This window comes from Anarhichas minor, unplaced genomic scaffold (assembly GCF_050575085.1).
Source record: "Anarhichas minor isolate MPS153535 unplaced genomic scaffold, ASM5057508v1 ptg000095l, whole genome shotgun sequence".
Classification (NCBI taxonomy): Eukaryota; Metazoa; Chordata; class Actinopteri; order Perciformes; family Anarhichadidae; genus Anarhichas; species Anarhichas minor.
The window spans coordinates 897,501-917,500 of record NW_027466541.1 but is presented as its reverse complement, the minus strand read 5'-3'; the positions used below and the strand labels follow the sequence as shown (position 1 = coordinate 917,500).

The following is a 20,000-nucleotide window of genomic DNA, read 5'->3' as shown; positions in this document are numbered from 1 at the left end:
AAAGAGGACGGGGAGAACTGAGGAACAGAGACAAGAGAGTATTTCCATTTTGGGGAGAGTAGCAGGCCAGTACCACCACCTCGCAGCTCTGGGAGTGTGAGAGAAAGAGTACACATCTGACAGAGCTGCAGGTGTGGTGGTGTTTTCTGTTGTGATCCAGGTCTCAGTTAGAGCAAGAAAATTAAGGGAGAGCAAGGAAGCGTAGCCTGAGATGAACTCAGCTTTCGGCACTACCGACTGGCAATTCCAGAGCCCCCCCCCCGCCACCACTTGCTCGCCATGAGCTGAGAGAGTAGGATAGATGAGGTTAGTGGGGCCACGGCACCTGGGAGTGGCCCAATGTCTACGTGACCACCGGGCAGAGGAACGGACAGAAATCAGACGCAAACACATCTAAGTACACTCTCGAGAAGTCTTAGCTTGACAAAGTCGGGCTTGAAAAAGTCGCCCTAGCCTTTGTTCGCCCTAGCTTGCGTTCGCCCTAGCTTGCGTTCGCCCTAGCCTTCGTTCGCCCTGTTTCCTTTGTTCGCCCTAGCCTTTGTTTGCCCTAGCCTTTGTTTGCCCTAGCCTTTGTTCGTCCTGGCCTTTGTTCGTCCTAGCCTTTGTTCGCCCTAGCCTTTGTTCGCCCTAGCCTTTGTTCGCCCTAGTCTTTGTTCGCCCTAGTCTTTGTTCGTCCTAGCCTTTGTTCGCCCTAGCCTGTTTGCCCTAGCCTTTGTTCGCCCTAGCCTTTGTTCGCCCTAGCCTTTGTTCGCCCTGTTGCCTTTGTTCGCCCTGTTGCCTTTGTTCGCCCTGTTGCCTTTGTTCGCCCTATTGCCTTTGTTCGCCCTAGCCTTTGTTCGCTCTAGCCTTCGTTCGCCCTGTTGCCTTTGTTCGCCCTGTTGCCTTTGTTCGCCCTGGCCTTTGTTCGCCCTGTTGCCTTTGTTCGCCCTAGCCTTTGTTCGCTCTAGCCTTCGTTCGCCCTGTTGCCTTTGTTCGCCCTGTTGCCTTTGTTCGCTCTAGCCTTCGTTCGCCCTGTTGCCTTCGTTCGCCCTGTTGCCTTTGTTCGCCCTGTTGCCTTTGTTCGCCCTAGCCTTCGTTTGCTGACGCTTCCAACCTCTCCTTGAGATGTGCAGGCTCCTCCCCTGGAAATTAGCAAAGCTATTCACCAGCTGAGACTAAATCACACCTCCTCAGACAAGCAGAAACTCACAGTCCAATCACAACTGAGGCAGGCCTAGGTACAGCTATAAAGACAACTTAGTTAAAGCAAGAATAAAATACTTGAGTCAGAAGTTCAGTTGTTGCTCCAGAAGATGAATACAGTCTCCTCTGAAGTCTCCACAGACGGAAACCTCTCAGAGACACAGCGGCCATGTTTTTACTCACGTTGTGGTTCAGAGCCATCACAAGGATCCGTCAGGTCACTGTTTGATACCACCAGAATACAACGTGTATATCCTCCGTTAGCGAGCCACTGTTAGCTATTGTTAGTATAGCTCGCCCCGTGTGGATAATTGCAGCTCTTTCTATATATGTTTTCTTATAGTCTTCTGCAGCTCCAGTTATTCTTTTAGTCTGTTTTTAAAGGTCCAACATCGTAAAAAGTGAGATTGTCGTGTTTCATTCGTGGTATTTTAGAGGTTTAAGGTGGTATTTCAGAGGGTTAAGGTGGTATTTTGCAAGGTTAAAGTAGTCATTTTGATGGTCAATGTGATATTTCGGAGGGTTCAATGTTTTTTTTTAGAGATACTTAAACACACAGTCACAGAAGCAGCTCTTTGGCTGGTTACTGTACACTTGACATGTAAATGTATTGTGAGTACATTGAAGACTTTAAACGTGGCTTTAAAACACATGAAATACTTCACGTGGGATTGTGCAAACGCACCCTTGAAAGGATTTTAAGCATTGAACAAAGTTTTTGTAATAACTTGTGTTTGATATTTGTCTTTGATATTTTCTTTAATAGTTTGATCTTTGATAGAGTAATGTGGGTTTCTGAACCCTAAATTAAAAGGATTTAAGTTATAATAACAGAAATGTGCTTATATATTTTTACATTTATATAACTGCATGTACAATATTTTAACACTTGAATAAACAATAATCAAATGCAGAGACAGTTATTTAACAATATGTTACGAGTAGTTACATTTACACAGTCATACATTTACAACCGGCCCTTTGAGGGAAACATGATGCTGATGTGGCCCAGAGTGGAGATGAGTTTGAGACCCCTGAGTTAAACTCTTCAACACTCTGATCAATAAATCTGAATCCGACGTCCACCATCTGAGCTCCTCAGTGTGTGTGCGTGTATTAATAACCCGTGTGTGTGTTTCCTCTGTTTCTCTGCAGCCGTACCCGACTGACATCACCGGGCAGCTCAACCTATCAGATCCCTCCGTCAGCACCGTCGTCTGAGAGAGAGAGAGCTACACTGCTGCTGCTGAGCCACACACACACACACACACACACACACACACACACACACACACACATTAAACACACAGATGGACGGACTGAGCGTCCATCTGAGACAGGAAGTAGAATTTGATGGTATCAGGACTTTAGGACAGCATCACACTGTGACACACACACACACACACACACACACACACACTCACACACCATCTGTCATCCTAAACCCACTGCGCGCACACACACACACACACACACACACACTCGCCTTGCTCTGCTTGTAGCCGTCAGCCTCCTCCAACCAGAGAGGGTCTTTTAATTTGAAAAAGCCGTTGCTTTTATTTTGGTAGATGTCTTTGATGTTGTGCGGTTTTATTGTCCGTCTCACCGATCGATTGATCGATCGCTCGCCTCTGAATCCCGCCGTGTTGAACTCGAGCTCCTGAAGCGCTTCGATCACCTGCCGATCGATCGGGAACCTTTTTGATCGATCAGGAACTTGTTGATCGATCGGGAACCCGTCGGTCGATTGGGGATCCGGTCGCTCGTTAGAGAGCGGCGGGTGGGCCGGGCCTCTGGGACAGGAAGTACTTTCTCTAGCGTGCAGCCGAGGCTCATGGGTAATGTATGAACTAGAAGTGGTTTATCATTTATGAGGAGCATAAGAAGAATTAGTAAATGTTTATAACACGGTGATTTCTGCAGATGTGAGGACCTTTCTTTTATCGATCAAGTATTGACGAGTATTTCTTCTTCACTGAGCAAAACTCTGTCTGCCGATGAAAGCCATGAGATGCAGCTGAAAGCTCTGGCAGAGAAAGTAGACTTTGAGTTATAAAGTCCTCACATCTGTTGTGTTATAAACACTTTATTAAGTCTTATACCGCTTATAAATGTTAAATAGAGAGCAGCATATTAATATAATATTATTATGAAGGAAATAATCCCAGTTTTATATTTTAACTTTATTAAAGTTGTAAATTTGGAGTCAAATCTTCATTTATGTTTTAATTATTGTGTATGAAAGTAATTGATGTGTTGAACTAGTTACAATAATAATATCTATAAGATAAGCAGGGAAGCCCAAGACTAATCAATAATCAATAATCAGGACTGTAATATGTGTCATCACACTCATGTTGTTAAAGTATTTACATTCTGTTTTGCATGAAAACAATAAATGAGTTATTAAACTTCACTGAAGATCAGAACCAGATATTTAATGTAGAAACGATTTAAGTATTGAAAATTGTGAATTCATTCACGCTTAAAAATCACTACAATGATATTTAGATATTTATATTTTAAAAATGAACTTCTTTCAGTTGTTTTTATTTTAATAATGACTTTTGTTTTGAATTTGTAAAGTTACACATTTATTTTGAAAGGAACAGTAAATTAATTTGGTGTAACAATTCATTTTTATTTATTATTATTATTATTAACCTTTTTTTCCTCTTTATTTATTCATTTTAATGGCATGAATATTTAATTTGTATTTAACTGAATTGTTTTATTTAGTAAATTTATATTTATGATAATCAGAATTTTACATTAAGAAAATACTCCCTGCACCAAAGGCTCTGCCCACCGTCCCCCGACAACCCCAGGGCATGATGGGACATGTAGTCACTGCTCCACCTCCCCTCCACCCCCACGAGCATGATGGGACATGTAGTCTCTGCTCCACCTCCCCTCCACCCCCACGAGCATGATGGGACATGTAGTCTCTGCTGATGAACCAATAACAGACGCTGATGTCCTGTGAAAACCTCCCAACTCCTCAGACCTGGTGGAGTTCAGAGGTTTTCACGCTGCAGAAGTCTCTTTAAAGTTTATTTATAAATAAGGTTGTTCTGTAAAAAATCAAACAAACACGTGTATGAAACATTTATTGAAGTGAGAGCGTCACTGAGAACAAAGAAAACGTTGATAGGAGCTTTAACGGCTCGTTTAAGAGGACGTTGAGTTTGTCTCCTGAGTGAAAGTCCTGAGTTTGTTTGACCCTGCAGAGTCCGTCTCTCTTTATGTCATAATCGCTACGACCACTAGAGGTCTCTGCCGAGCCATAAACGTAAATATGAGTCATTTTAAACTGCTGGAACAGACGAACTATACGGACGTATCTTTGTCAAAGGTCCTTTATCATCATGATGACATAATCAACAGTTTATTTACAGATAGTAACGTTATAATGTGAAAGAAAAACACTAAATAATATCGAATTATCCCAAATAACTACCAGAAAAAAGACTGAAAAGCAACATTGTTAATGCTCAGATAGCAGCTAACGCTAACCAGCTAGTAATTTGTTAGCTGTCTCTGAATGACAGTTAAGATATAATTAGACCTACTGGCTAACACTAATGCTCAGATAGCAGCTAACGCTAACAAGCTAGTCAAATAGTTTTTTTTTGCTAAATTGATGAAGACCAACCCGGCTAATGCTAGTAGCCTACTACTGTACCAGCTAAGGCTAACTGTAGTTGTAATTTCCTACAGAGATAACACAGCTAATGCTAATCCTGTGTACCAGATTCTAACAAGCTAATGTTTAAAACGGCAATGATAACAATGTTTTGGGTAAGACCAACACTTCTAATGCTAAGTACCGGATAAGGCTAACAGGCTAACAGGCTAACGTGTAGGTGAACCACAGTTATAATTTCTGCTTTTTATTGAGCAGCCCTGTTGTTCAAAAAATAACTACCAGCATTCATATACATAAGAACAATCTAACGCTGATGCTAACGCTAAACGTTTGTTTCCCATCACTAAAATATAGTAATGAGGTTATTTCTGATGCTAATGCTAAAGAAGCTTAAATACTAACTGTAGCTAGATGTGAATCATTACTCTGAAATGTATTTGCTTTTCTTCTTCGTATCGAGTTATATTATCACACAATAATAATATTGATAATAACTAAGTGGCACAATTTAAGAAAGAGAGTTTTCATCACCTGAGGACTTTTATTTTGAAATTAAATGATATTTCCTGTGAACACCACGGAGCAGAATAAGAACAGTTCCTTTGTTCTTTCGGTTTATTGGAGCGTTTTCATCCTCCAGAGAGACTTTCACTGAACTCTGTGGGTCGGTTCAGACGGAGACGATCAATATTTAATATTGATTTCAGTGTGAGATCAGCTGATGGTGATGACGATCAGACGTTTCTTTGTTCTTACATGTTGGTGAGCTGCACCTGCTGGGCTCCAACCAGTAATCAATAAGAGTTGATTTTATATATATATTAGTATTATGTTCCACCCAGGAACATGAATCATGAAGCCTCATTTTCAAATATTCAGTTGACTGTGTGTCTCTGTACATTTACTCTGTGATTTAAGTTATATGAATATTATTATTATTATTATTCATCTTCAGGTTTGAATAGAAACAGGATGTTTTATTTTGAAAGGTTGTTTTTAGTTCATAATGTATTTCATGCATCGATAAACAAAAGTGACCATGAACTCATAATAAACTAAGAACTGATCCAGACGCAGCAGCAGGAGATGTATAAAAATATACACGTAGCATTAAATATATATTCAAATGTTGCTAATAACAGTTTAAGTGTTGATGATGTCATTTGTTTTTTTGTTTTCTTCTTAGGTTTAAAAAAAAAAAATTTTATTGTTTCAAACCAGATTTTAAATGTTAAACTTTGAATGAAAAGTTCAAAGTTCACTAACATCCGTGTTCGTGCGGCTCACCTGACACGATGATGTCATAGCTTGACATGATGCCGTGACGTCGTGTTCGTGCGGCACCTTTAACACGATGACGTCATAGCGTGACATCATGCCGTGACGTGTTCGTGCAGCTCACCTAACACGATGATGTCATAGCGTGACATCATGCCGTGATGTCATTTCTGTTTCTTTTCTTAACGATTTCTTTTGGATGTAGAGCACTGATTGAACTTCCTGTTTGGGGAGGTTTTGTTTGCTGCTGTTGTACAGATGATGATGATGATGTTTGTATTAAATCTATAATCCTGTGTAAACTGATCAGAGGTCAGTTAACAGATGTAGAAGAAGACCTTTCCTTCTGGTAAACACTGAAACTGTAGAAGAAGACGTGTCCTCTGAGTCGACATGAACTGTTTGTTCTTCGACTGTTTGTCGGTTTAACTGGGAGGACATGAAACCAATAGGTTCTAATTATTATAAATAATAAAGTCAATGTTGAGTGTAACTTAACTAACCTGAACAACTGTAAAGTTTGTGTACAGCATCTAATGAAAAACTACAAGTTTACAGTAATAAATTAATATTTACTTCAGTTTAAACTGATTTCTGTCACTTTTGTCCAAAACATTCAACTGTTATGAATAATAAATATATATATATTTATAAATAAATAAATATATTTATTTATAAATATATATATATAAGTGTATAATAAATATGTATATTTATATATATATATATATATAAATAAATAAAATATATATATATATATATATAAATAAATAAAATATATATATATATATATATATATATATATATATATATATATATATATATATATATATATATATATATATATATATATATGAAAATCTTCCTCCAAGCCGCCAGGTGTCGCAGTGACTTGGAGGTTCTCGATGTGTTCTGGTTCCGGTTCCGGTTGTTGGTTGTGGACCGCAGTGGAGGATGAGTCCGGTGAACCAGAGACCTGGACCCGTCGGTAATGTCCCACGACACAAGTAGTCCTCGTAGTTGTCTGTCCTCGGTCTCCCGCTGTGAACACCGGGGCTTCTGGGTAATCAGCCAGCCGTGAGCTAGTAGCGTTAGCTCCGTTAGCTCGGCTGCTGTTAGCGCTGCTGGGTCGTAAACTGAGCCGAGAGAAGGTTCAGTGAGGCGGCTGGAGATCCGCTCAGTGTCCGGTCTGATGTTAACACACCAGCTGACCTCATCAGACCCGGACCCTGGAGAAACTAATCCGGTTTCAGACCGCCGGGTTTAGCTATTGACCCTAAAACTATAAAAGATGAAGTTGAAACATTTCTTCTTTTTATTAAATTTAGATTTTTTTGGGGACAATAGCTTAGATTACAAAGTATACATCAGCGCGAGGCCAAGTCATTCATTTATGCATGTTATAATAATAGTTAGTAATAGTTTTAATAATTATAATAGTTAATATTAGTTATAATAGTTATAATAATAGTTATAATACTTATAATAGTTAATATTAGTTATAATAGTTATAATACTTATAATAGTTAATATTAGTTATAATACTTATAATAGTTAATATTAGTTATAATAACAGTTATAATAGTTAATATTAGTTATAATAATAGTTCATATTAGTTATAATAATAGTTATAATACTTATAATTGTTAATATTAGTTATAATAATAGTTATAATAGTTAATATTAGTTATAATAATAGTTATAATATTTAAATACTAGTTAATATTAGTTATTATAATAGTTAATATTAGTTATAATAGTTAATATTAGTTATAATAATAGTTATAATAGTTAAATCAGTTATAATAGTTCATATTAGTTATAATAATAGTTATAATACTTATAATTGTTAATATTAGTTATAATAATAGTTATAATAGTTAATATTAGTTATAACAATAGTTAAAATAGTTAATATTAGTTATAATAGTTATAATACTTATAATTGTTAATATTAGCTATAATAATAGTTATAATAGTTAATATTAGTTATAATAATAGTTAAAATAGTTAATTATAGTTAATATTAGTTATAATAGTTAATATTAGTTATAATACAGTTATAATAGTTAATATTAGTTATAATAACAGTTATAATAGTTAATATTAGTTATAATAGTTAATATTAGTTATAATAACTTATAATAGTTAATATTAGTTATAATAGTTAATATTAGTTATAATAGTTATAGTAGTTAAATACAAGTTAATAGTAGTTATAATAACAATTATAATAATTAATATTAGTTATAATAGTTAATATTAGTTATAATAATAGTTATAATAGTTAATATTAGTTATAATAATAGTTATAATAGTTTAATAGTTATAATAGTTAAATAATAGTTATACTAGTTAATATTAGTTATAATAATAGTTATAATAGTTAAATAATAGTTCATATTAGTTATAATAATAGTTATAATAGATATTATAGTTAAGTTGGGCCTCGACCCTCATGTTGGGACACTGACTCAGTGAATTATGAAACTTCTGACTTTTACCATCAGTTATGTTTTTAATCTTCAGAGACCGGCTGAGCTCCAGCTGAACAACAAACACGTCTAGGATCACTAGGACCTCCAGTACCTCCAGGACCTCCAGGATCACTAGGAACTCCAGTACCTCCAGGACCTCCAGGATCACTCGGACCTCCAGGATCACTAGGACCTCCAGGACTATGTCTTCATCTCAGAACACATCAGAGCTCCAACCATCCGGACTCAAAGGTTTCTGTTTGTGGCTCCACCGCTGCTCCTCCTCTCCTCCTCCTCCTCTTCCTCCCCCAGTCAGCTGTGGCATCCCCCCCTCCTGTCCCCCGGTGTCTCTCCGTGTCCCCCTGCTGGTGGTCCTGGTGCTCTGCAGCCTGCTGCTGATGCTGCTGCTGCTGCTGTGGAACTACCACTGTCTGTTCGTCTCCCACATCTGCTCCCCCCCGGGGGAGGAGGAGGGGGGGGCGGTCGTGACCCTGTGGTGACGGTGGCTCCGCCCACTCCTCCTGAACTGGTGATGGTGACATCACAAGCCTATTGATGATGTAATCATTAGTTTTACAAAAAAAGAATTTGTATATTCTTTGACTTTGAAAATGAATAATTGAGACTTTAATGTTCATATTTGTTGAACAGTTCCTAATTTGTTACTAAAGTGTACTTAATATTTTAAAGTACTCTCTGTAAAATCACAATGAAGTCAAATTAACATGAATAAAAGGTGATCATTATTGATGTATGGACAGACTTCATAATAATAGTAAAGTCAGAAATAGTCCTGAAGTATAAAGTGACGGCTGACTTTGATTAATGAGCACCAAATAACTCAGAGAGCAGATGGGAGCAGTACACCTCAAGCCCTCTGGAAACACACGGGGTCACACAGGCCGAACAGCAGGGGCCCCCAACAGGGATGATGTGTTTCTGTAGTCCAACAGGAAGTCGTCATATTACTGTAGTCCAACAGGAAGTCGTCATGTTTCTGTAGTCCAACAGGAAGTCGTCATGTTACTGTAGTCCAACAGGAAGTCGTCATATTACTGTAGTCCAACAGGAAGTCATTATTACTGGTTCCCTCAACAAACAGCCAATCAGATTCTTCCATTGAAAACACATTGGTCAGTTTACCAGCTGTGAGTTTTAGCGGCAGCCATGTTTGTTTGTTTACCTTCATGACGATAGTTTAGGGGGCGTGGCTTCAGGAGGTCTGAAGAGAGACCAGGTCAGACTTCTGGTTCTGGTTCTCAAAGAGAGCATCACTAGATGTGATATTGATTAATTATTGAGTTATAATTAGCACCAAGAACCACCAGAACCCTGAAAGGTCTCATGGACCTAGAGACCAGTACAGAACCCAGGAAACCTTTTCAAGATGGCCTTGAGGAGCCTGGAGAGTCTTTATAGATGTTCTCAGCCGGAACCTACTTAAGGTCTCGTGGAACCCTTAAGAGCATTGGAACCTCTTCAAGGATGTTTAGGGGTTTGCATGAGGACTTCTTGAGGGGAATTAAAGACATCTAAAAAACATGTCCTGAAGGATCTGAACAGCTCATTCAAGCACCAGTGAGACCTCGTCAAGGATTTAATTGTAAGACTCCTGAACCATCACAGACCCCCAGAACCCCCCTACAGACCCCCAGAGAACCCTTTAAAGGTAATCCAGGAGTCCTCAATGATTCCTGGAGTCCCCCCTCAAGAATCCTGAGCCAGGATTTTCTTGAGGAACCCTGGAATCTTGTTGGAGACCAAGAGGACCAGGAGGACCCTGGAGGACCTGTAAACCTCCTGAAGGACTCTGAGGGACCCTGGAGGACCAGTAAACCTCCTGGAGGACCCTGAGGACTTTGAAGGACCAGTAAAACTCCTGGAGGACCCTGAAGGACTCTGAGGCCATGTCCACATTACTCCGTTTTTACTCCGTTTTTGCCACGTTTACACTGAGCGGCCACACTACGCCGGAGTTTTGGAGCACCCTAAACGGAGGAGTCTGAAAACACCCCCGAGATTGGAGGTGTTTGAAAACTCCGGGGTTGCGTTTGAGTGTGGACGGTCGGAAACTGATGTGCTTAGAAAAAATGACGCCCACACCCGTGTTCGCTACTGGATTGGTTCTTAGCAGCCATGACGTCTCTGTCCCTGATTCGTCACACTCACTATCACGTGGCCCGTACCCGGAAGAAAACAAACTGGCAGGGCGACCAGCAATTCATTTCAACATGGATAACTAATATTCGCTCTTTTAGTATAGCATTTGTGTCGTATTAAATGCTAATCGCGGTTAGCATTTCTCCATTGGCGGTAATGTTAAAATTAGCTTAGAAGCTAGCTAGTCGGACATGTTACATGATGTTCAGAGCTACGAGTGAGAACAGACAACAACAACACGGAGGAAACGAGTGAGAGACATGTGTTGACCACATTGATGGACCCATAATCTAGTAAACGTTTACGTGTAAGTGTTGATGTTAAAGTAAATTTGATGTGAGAGAGAGATAGAACAAGACCCGCAGCGCTGTAACTAAGTCTGAAAAATAAAACTTCTAAAACGTTCCACGAACTGTGTCTGTTTGAGTTTATAGAGGGAGATTTTAGAGGAAGATCTTAAGTATCAAATACAACCTTTCATTATTAAAGACTACTTTATTACTCTGTCGTATTTTTTAAAAACTCAGCAAGCAATCCACTTCCTGTTTACACCGTCACGCGCATGCCCAGTGTACGTTAATGGTCACGTGCTGTCCGCCTTCGAAGGCTGCCGTGTGGATGCAGATCAACTCGAGAATGAAGCTGAAACGGCCGTGTGGACGGAGATCGTTTCTATTTGACAAATCTGCTTCCAAATAGAAACGGAGTAATATGGATGTAGCATGAATAACCTGTAAACCTCCTGGAGGACTCTGAAGGACCTGTAAACCTCCTGGAGGACCCTGAAGGACTCTGAAGTACCTGTAAACCTCCTGGAGGACCCTGAAGGACTCTGAAGGACCTGTAAACCTCCTGGAGGATTCTGAAGGACATGTAAACCTCCTGGAGGACCCTGAAGGACTCTGAAGGACCTGTAAACCTCCTGGAGGACCCTGAAGGACTCTGAAGGACCTGTAAACCTCCTGGAGGACCCTGAAGGACTCTGAATGACCTGTAAACCTCCTGGAGGACCCTGGGAACCTTTCCACACTCTAAAAACCTGATGATGACTTTAACAGATGTCAAGTCTTGTGGGGGGAAGGGAGCGCAAGCCGCACAGCTACTGCGCATGCTGGAGGGAGCAGATCAAAAACACAGAGCCCGCGCTACCGTCTGCACCTCAAAACAGTGTCAGGTGAAACCGAACGAGACCGGAAATAAGACCGGTGCGCCTTCAAAATAAAAGCTCAATATGTCAGTTTTTTTTCCTTCAAGATGATTTTATTTGTTCTCTTCAAAGTTGAGAAGTATAAAACTGATTCGACTATAATTGATTTAATGTCAGTGCTTCCATCTAGTTTTAATGTAATGTTACCTTGAGTTTTTAACTGTGGTGGAATATAAGTACTTTACTTTCTGCTGTACTTCTACATCTCTCAGGTAATGTACTTTCTACTGCTCTATGATAGTGAAAGGTCTATTTAGTTGTTTTTTTAACATATAAACCATATGATGTATTACTAATCAATGACTGTATTAGCCATAGAAACAGAAGGATATATTCTATGATAATAATTAAACACGGTGAAATGAGTCATATATTATTCTGCATTAAGAGTATTTTAACTTTTGATATTTTAAGTACATTTTGCTGATAATACTAACTGAAGTAACATTTATTCACAGTATTTTAGACTTTGTTGTTTCTAAGTGATGGATCTGAATACTTCTGGTCATCTATATTTATTAACACAAGATAATTATTAATGTACATAAGACTCATATTAAAGGTTAAATTGGTGTTCTTGGACCAGGACTGTCCCTGATCAGGTGGTGGTCTACACGGACTCAAGACTGGACCGGAGGCGCAATAACAGCTAAAAACTGTTTTTTTTCAAGCTTTTAATTTGAAGGATTTGACCGGACGTTGGGGTTTTATTGTGGCAGTCTTGATGGTGGTCTCGTGCCTGTGTGTGCGCGGCGGAGCAGCGCGAGCACCTCAGCTGTTTAAAACTCCGATGAGTTCAGAAACTTTTAACTTAAAAAAAAACAGTTTTAAAAATGACTTTTATTGTTGTGATCCTCTTCCTGTTCGCGTTTTAGACTCTGGTTCTGGTTCTGGGTTTGTTCTGTCGCGGCATCTCCCGTCCGGTCCCGGTGTCGGTGTTTGGAGCCGAACGGAATCCGCAGACCGGGTCACAATGAGCGGACTGGTTCTCCTCCTGGGTCTCTGTCTGAACCTCCACACATGCCGGGCTCTCCCCTTCCAGCTGCCCGCCCTCAGCACCGAGCCGCCCGGCCACGTCTCCCTCACCGACCCGCTGATGGATCACGATCGGCTGGATGAGGAGCTGGGGGTCTGCGGGCTGTGTGAGCCGGACCTGTGCCCGGAGACCCGGGGCTGCAGGGCCGGTCTGGTGCTGGACTCATGTAGCTGCTGCAATGAGTGCGGTAACCTGGAGGGTCAGACCTGTGACCCGGGAGACCGCAGCGTCTACTACGGGCTGTGCGGGACCGGGATGCGGTGTCTGAGGGACCCACGTGGAGGAGGAGAAGGAGGCAGAGGAGGAGAGGATGAAGAGGAGGAGGAGGAGGAGGAGGAGGTGTGTGTGTGTGAGGAGCAGAAGGTGGTCTGTGGCTCTGATGGACTCACATACATGAGCATGTGTCGGTTCAGAGAGGCCACATTCTCCAGACCAGAGCTCAAGACCAGAGGGAGGGGGCCCTGCAAGACCGGTAAGACATCTGTCTGTCTGTCTCTCTGTCTGTCTGACTGTCTCTCTCTCTGTCTGTCTGTCTGTCTGTCTGTCTGTCTCTCTGTCTGTCTGACTGTCTGTCTGTCTGTCTGACTGTCTGTCTCTCTGTCTGTCTGTCTGTCTGACTTTCTGTCTCTCTGTCTGTCTGTCTGTCTGACTTTCTGTCTGTCTGTCTGTCTGTCTGACTGTCTCTCTGTCTGTATGTCTGTATGTCTGACTGTATGTCTGTCTGACTGTCTGTCTCTCTGTCTGTCTGTCTGTCTCTCTGTCTGACTGTCTGTTTGACTGTCTGTCTGTCTGTCTGTCTGACTGTCTGTCTCTCTGTCTGTCTGTCTGTCTGACTTTCTGTCTGTCTGTCTGTCTGACTGTCTGTCTCTCTGTCTGTCTGTCTGTCTGACTTTCTGTCTGTCTGTCTGTCTGACTGTCTGTCTGACTGTCTGTCTCTCTGTCTGACTGTCTCTCTGTCTGTATGTCTGTATGTCTGACTGTCTGTCTCTCTGTCTGTCTGTCTGTCTCTCTGTCTGACTGTCTGTTTGACTGTCTCTCTGTCTGTCTGTCTGTCTGTCTGTCTGTCTCTCTGTCTGTCTGACTGTCTGACTTTCTGTCTGTCTGTCTGTCTGACTGTCTGTCTCTCTGTCTGTCTGACTGTCTGACTTTCTGTCTGTCTGTCTGTCTGACTGTCTCTCTGTCTGTATGTCTGTATGTCTGACTGTATGTCTGTCTGACTGTCTCTCTGTCTGTCTGTCTGTCTCTCTGTCTGACTGTCTGTTTGACTGTCTGTCTGTCTGTCTTTCTGTCTGTCTGTCTCTGTCTGTCTGTGTGTGTCTCTCTCTCTGTGCCTGTCTGACTGTCTGTCCCTCAGTCCCCATCATTAAGGTGCCCCCCCACAGCCAGGTGAACGGGACAGGAAGCAGTCTGGTTTTCCTCTGTGAGGTCTTTGCGTTCCCGATGGCTCTGGTGGAGTGGAGGAAGGAGGGCCGGGACGTCGTCCTGCCCGGAGACGACCCCCACATCTCGGTCCAGGTGAGCACCCCCCCACCGGAGACGATCGGGACATTTAATGCACCTGTCTGTCTGATCACCTGTCTGTCTCTCCGTCCTCAGTCTCGGGGCGGTCCCCTGAAGTTCGAGGTCTCCAGTTGGCTGCAGATCGAGGGGGCGGGGCCAGAGGACTCGGGGACCTATCGCTGCGTCGCTCGTAACAACGTGGGATCAGCGACGGCCTCCGCTGTACTGGGAGTACTGGGACAAGGTGAGACAGGCTGCAGCCTCGAGACACTGTCTCACCCTCCTCGTTACAAAAGAAGTTTACAAATATATTTCATCACAATGTTTATTAAAGGAACTAAAACTACATCTGCCTCTGTCTCTCCCTCTATCTGTCTCCCTCTGCCTGTCTGTCTCTATCTATCTGTCTCTCTCTCTCTCCGTCTGTCTCTCTCTCTGTCTGTCTGTCTGTCTCTCTCTCCGTCTGTCTCTTTGTCTGTCTGTCTCTGTCTCTCTCTCCCTCTATCTGTCTCCCTCTGCCTGTCTCTCTCTCTCTCTCCGTCTGTCTGTCTCTCTGCCTGTCTGCCTCTCAGAGGAGCTGTCGTCCTACCTGGCCAACAGCGTGTCAGAGATGAAGCAGCTGTTGGACGCCACAGACTACGATCAGGACTTTTACTGACCAGTTTGTGATGTCACTTAGGGCTGGGCGGTATGACTAAAAATCCATATCACAGTATTTTTTAAGACTCTACCGGTTTCACGGTATTTTTTTCCGCCTTAATGCAGTGGCGGCCGTGCATTTTATAGCTGGGCCTTCACTGCTGTCCTGCAGCTGAAATACCACATTATAACCACATGATGGCACCACAGCATCTATTCGTTTTTAAGGCTGTAACTATGTAGGAGTCGTTTAAATAATGGTAGAGCATTTAGAAAATGCAAAAGCCTAATTTCAGGAAAATATAATGTTCTCAGCTGGTCTGGCTGTGGGATCCACCATCATTCCTTAATGACAAGCTACAACCCAAAGAGATTATCATAGGATTTTACTTTCACAACTTCAACATTGAATGTACTGCTCTGCAGTGTCTTTCCTCGTCTCAGTCTCCTCTGTCATGTGTCTGGTACGTCTTACTCTGGTCAGAATGTCCATATTTGATTGGCTGAGCTGCATCACGTGATGTGATTCACTACCCGACAGCCTCTGCTGTTAAGTTTAGTTTCACGAAGTCACGTGCTCGCCCACTGACCAATCACAGCACACTCTGCACCTCGCGGCAGAGCATGGACACTGAGCGGCATGTAATGCTGACGTCATTATAGGACGGCCCGCCACTGGCTTAATGCATTAATTAATTAACGCTGTAAACTAACACAAGAACAGCCGGTCAACCAGTGGTGAACAGCTGTTTGTGAGGCGTGTCTTCCGTTCAGTCACTTCCTGTTTTCTTCACCTACATTCCCCTGGGTCCTAAGCCCCTCCATGGAAAGAAACGGGATTAGACCGTAGGATTTAGTTGTTAAGGTTTATTTCTTTATATATATATATATATATATATATATATATATATCATTTTATTATCAGAACAGTAAAGAAAACGTTACCCTGAATATGCACACTCCGGTACAGTAGGTGGCGGTATGCACCTATGCAAGTTGGTTGCCATCCGCCAATGGAATTTAAAGAAGAAGAAGAAGAAGCCGCTACATGTACAGCTTCTTATCACCGTCTATGTACATTTATAACAAATACCACACATATTACGGTAATCAGCGTTGCATATGTGTCTGACCTAAATACCTTTTATTGTTCAGTCTTTGTTCATCCTGCATCGCTCTTTTCTGTTCTTTAATGTAACGTTACTGCTGCGACAGAGCCTCTCACAGCTGTTAGCGAGCTTTACCCAGCATGCAGTTCGGCGGAGAAATTGTATAAATGTACAATTATTAGTGCTACAAATTGTTTATCTGTCACAAACTGTTGAGTCGTGGTGTTTTGCCCTGTTAAAGAGCGTTAGTTGTGGGTTGTTAATTGTTGTTATAATAATTGTTGTTATAAAGTTATAAAGTAAACCATGACTAGGGCTCCCTCTCAATACAGGTAAGACAACTAGCTCCGTCCGTAGCATTCCTGGCTGCGAACAATATATTTTGAAGAGCCTGTTGAAGAGCAACAGAAGTTGTTTCGGCTGTGCACCGGTGCACTGGTATGACCTGGTATGACGGTATATGAAAAATTCATATCGTACGGGAAATTGAAACCGGCAACGCCCATCCCTAATGTCACTTCCTGTCACATGACACCGTTTGTCACTAAAGACATCAGACGAGCAGCGATTTACTAAAACATTATTATTGTTTATATTGTTATTATTATTGTTGTTTTTATTATTATCATGTTCCTCAGTTTATTCCACGTTGCTGTCACTCAACATGTTAAACATGTTCTCATCTCTTTCATCTCTGTGAAACTTTATCTTCTCAATAAATAAAAAACAAATAACAAAGTGCTGATTCTCCCTATAGAGGTCTATGAGAAAATTACTCTACTCCTCTATTGTACTTCTATTGTACTACACTGTACAGTACACAGTCATCATCCTCCAGGTCAAAGCTTCATGTGTTAAAGCTGCATTCTCTCTAGTGTCCACCAGGGGGCGACTCCTCTGGTTGTATAGAAGTCTATGAGAAAATGACTCTACTTCTCTCTTGATTTATTACCTCAGTAAACATTGTAAACATGAGTTTATGGTCTCAATCTCTAGTTTCAAGTCTTCTTCAATACAGCATGATGTTCATTTAGTACATTATGGTCCATTTAGAGTCAAACAGACCATAAAGCAGGGGATGCTTTAGGGCGGGGCTACACAGTGATTGACAGGTCTCTGCCAGAGACGTATACTGCGTCTCTACGTCACTCCTCCTCAGTCCAGATATGGTCACTTCCTGTTCACTGGTTGATAAAAAACAACCAGACAGACAGACAGACAGCAGGACGTCCTGACAGACTGAGACCAGCAGAGACATGAGACCTGGTTCCATTCAGAGGAAACCGGATCCACATGTGGTGAAAACCTCAATATCCAGAAACATAAATATGAATATAATGTTTATAAAACAGGAAACACTTTGACACATTTAGACTTTTGTTACTTCCATTATTCATCATCTTCTCCAGGAGATAATGAGACCTGTCATGTGTGAGTGAGTGAGTGTTCACCTCTGTTTCTGTCCACTAATCTCTGCTACTGCAAACTTTAAAAAGTATTTAAAGTTGTGGTTTCGTCTCCACGACCATGAAGAAAAACACGTTTTACAGTGAAGAGAGGACGGAGACTCAAACCAAAGACACACACACACTGTCCCTATATAGAGAGAGACAGTGTGTGTGTGTGAGAGTCTGTGTGTGTGTGTGAGTGTGTGTGTGTGAGTCTGTGTGTCTGTGTGAGAGTGTGTGTGTGAGTGTGTGTGTGTCTGTGTGTGTGAGAGAGTCTGTGTGTGTGTGTGTGTGTGAGTGTGTGTGTGTGAAGGTGTGTGCGTGTAGTATCCAGGAAATACCAGCACTTTCACTAAAACCCTGGAATAACTTCCAGCCCTCAGCAGCCAATCAGATCGCTGCATGTGTTCCTAGTTTAACATCTGTTTGTTTCATCTGTTCTCAGACGAACATGAATCATTCGTAAAGATGTTAAACAATAAAACTCACAACATGTAAAACCAGAAGTAGAACAAGTTTAATGAGGTCGTTCATTAAAACGTCAGTTTATTCTGAAGGTTTACTCTCTCACTCTTTCATGTCTTTCTTTGTTTTACTCTTCCTCATATAGTAATATATATATATATATATATATATATATATATATATATATATATATATATATATATATATAATGTATTCTGTACTTGATCTGGTCTCGTGAGGAGCAGTTCCTCCTCCAGGCCTCCAGGGGGCGCTGAGCAGCTCAGAGTCCACCCGTCAGTCTGTTTACATGTAGCCGCGCTAGCTTTAGCTTCTGCTGAGCGGTAAGTTGAGCTAAAATAAACTGTATTCAGATTCAATTAAATGTCTTTACTGCGATATTAAATGTACCTTCAAGCTTTGTCAGACAGCAGAGCGACATGAAACACTAAGGTCTCTTTAAGCCTCTGTATCCGGTCACACGGTGCCAGACTCACTTCAGAACTCTGAGAATTTAAAGTTAGTCTTCCTATTAACGGAGAACGGTCGCGTATTCTTAACTGATTTAGACATTATATGAATCTGTAGAAGCCAGTTGTAAATTCGGCTTAAATAGTACGGACCAAACACTCATTTGTTGTAATGTTTGTTGTAGTTCACGTCAGAGTGACGTAGTTTTCTGTCTCAACGTAGTTCTTTAAAAACGAAACGTAGTTATGAACCAGTTCTGTGTTCAGTAAATAGACTTAAATAAAAGTGATTTAAGTCTCAAGGTTTACTAAACTCTGAACCTCAGATGGGACTTTTCAAAAATAAAATGAACAATTAGAACAATTAGAGATTATATCTTCACCACGTTTCAGATGAAGATATTTTAGCTTTTTACTCCATGAAGTTACAATAATTTAATGGCTGATAGATATTATTATTATTGTTATTATTAAAGCTTCCGGTGTTGTTTTGTAACTTTATTCTGAAGGAAACTTTCCATCAACTGGTCTTCAACATGGTCAAACAGAGAGCAGACAGGTAAGGACTGGTTCTAGTGGTTCTACTGGTTCTAGTTGTCACTGGTAGGATCCACGTGATCAGCTGTTCTCTGGTTGGACTGTGTGTCTCCTCTCAGGTGTTTCATACCTGCTGCAGCGAGCAGCGTGACGTGGGTTCGATTCCCGGTCGGCCCCGTTCACAGGAGACACCTCCCGACTCAGCCGGTCGACAGCTCCTCCTCCACCACAGAAGAAGAGAGAGGAGAGCCGGGACCCCATGGAGGTCCAGGAGAGACAAAGAGGGCCCGACTGGACGGGTCTGTTACTGTTTATGTAGAATATTAATACAGAAACATAACTCTATTTAACAGATCATCACTTTTTATTATTAATTACTAAACAAGATCAAATAAATTGTTACAAAATCAAGCTTTCAAATGTTTTTTATGTTTCATAAAAGCATGTTGAATAAAGTAAACAGATCTGTAGTTCCTTTAGTTATCAAAGAGACACAAACAAACAACAACATAACTCATGTTTATACTGTGTTGTTGTTGTTGTTGTTCTGTCAGAGCTGAAGAAGCAGCAGCTCTGACCAATCGAGAGAAAGTCCCAGCGTCATGTGATCAACCAGGAAGTGAGAGCGGCTCCACAGCAGGTGTGTGTCTGTGTGTCTGTGTGTATGTGTGTGTGTTGTAGTTGTTGTGAAGCAGCTGTAGTTTCAAATCAAAATAGTAGGATGCTCAGAGCGGCGGACATTTTTTTGTGTAACGTGTGTGTGTGTGTGTGTGTGTGTGTGTGTGTGTGTGTGTGTGTGTGTGTGTGTGTGTGTGTGTGTGTGTGTGTGTATCTCAGATGATGTT

At 41.3% G+C, this 20,000-nt stretch overlaps 3 protein-coding genes across 4 annotated transcripts in view; all 3 read left to right on the top strand.

Moving 5' to 3' along the window:
* Window positions 1-3,611, top strand: part of grin1b (glutamate receptor, ionotropic, N-methyl D-aspartate 1b) — a 64,718-nt gene extending 61,107 nt beyond the window's left edge. Inside the window, exon 21 of the mRNA XM_076082492.1 lies at window positions 2,338-3,611. Coding sequence (XP_075938607.1) covers window positions 2,338-2,403 — 66 coding nt within the window. The 3' untranslated portion in view covers window positions 2,404-3,611. The remainder of the gene's footprint in view (window positions 1-2,337) is intronic.
* Window positions 3,612-7,020: 3,409 nt separating this feature from the next.
* On the top strand, window positions 7,021-16,976 carry LOC142939245 (kazal-type serine protease inhibitor domain-containing protein 1-like). Its single transcript, XM_076082493.1, has 6 exons — window positions 7,021-7,097; window positions 8,640-8,839; window positions 12,830-13,462; window positions 14,345-14,505; window positions 14,587-14,734; window positions 15,063-16,976. The coding sequence occupies exons 2-6, from the start codon at window positions 8,791-8,793 to the stop codon at window positions 15,146-15,148; spliced, it is 1,077 nt and encodes a 358-aa protein (XP_075938608.1). The 5' UTR covers window positions 7,021-7,097; window positions 8,640-8,790; the 3' UTR covers window positions 15,149-16,976.
* Window positions 16,977-18,416: 1,440 nt separating this feature from the next.
* ciz1b (cdkn1a interacting zinc finger protein 1b) overlaps window positions 18,417-20,000 on the top strand; it is a 4,242-nt gene continuing 2,658 nt past the window's right edge. For both annotated transcript variants that reach the window (XM_076082512.1, XM_076082511.1), the window contains exons 1-5: window positions 18,417-18,492; window positions 19,128-19,177; window positions 19,275-19,454; window positions 19,710-19,795; window positions 19,993-20,000. The exon at window positions 19,993-20,000 is cut by the window's right edge and continues 63 nt beyond it. In XM_076082512.1, the coding sequence (XP_075938627.1) occupies window positions 19,155-19,177; window positions 19,275-19,454; window positions 19,710-19,795; window positions 19,993-20,000 (297 nt within the window). In that variant the 5' untranslated portion in view covers window positions 18,417-18,492; window positions 19,128-19,154. The remainder of the gene's footprint in view (window positions 18,493-19,127; window positions 19,178-19,274; window positions 19,455-19,709; window positions 19,796-19,992) is intronic.

Coding starts and splice junctions, on each gene's coding strand:
- LOC142939245 (XM_076082493.1), top strand. CDS start 8,791: ATGTCTTCATCTCAGAACACATCAGAGCTCCAACCATCCGGACTCAAA. Junction 8,840..12,829: donor CCAACCATCCGGACTCAAAG/GTTTCTGTTTGT, acceptor TTCGCGTTTTAG/ACTCTGGTTCTGGTTCTGGG. Junction 13,463..14,344: donor GAGGGGGCCCTGCAAGACCG/GTAAGACATCTG, acceptor TCTGTCCCTCAG/TCCCCATCATTAAGGTGCCC.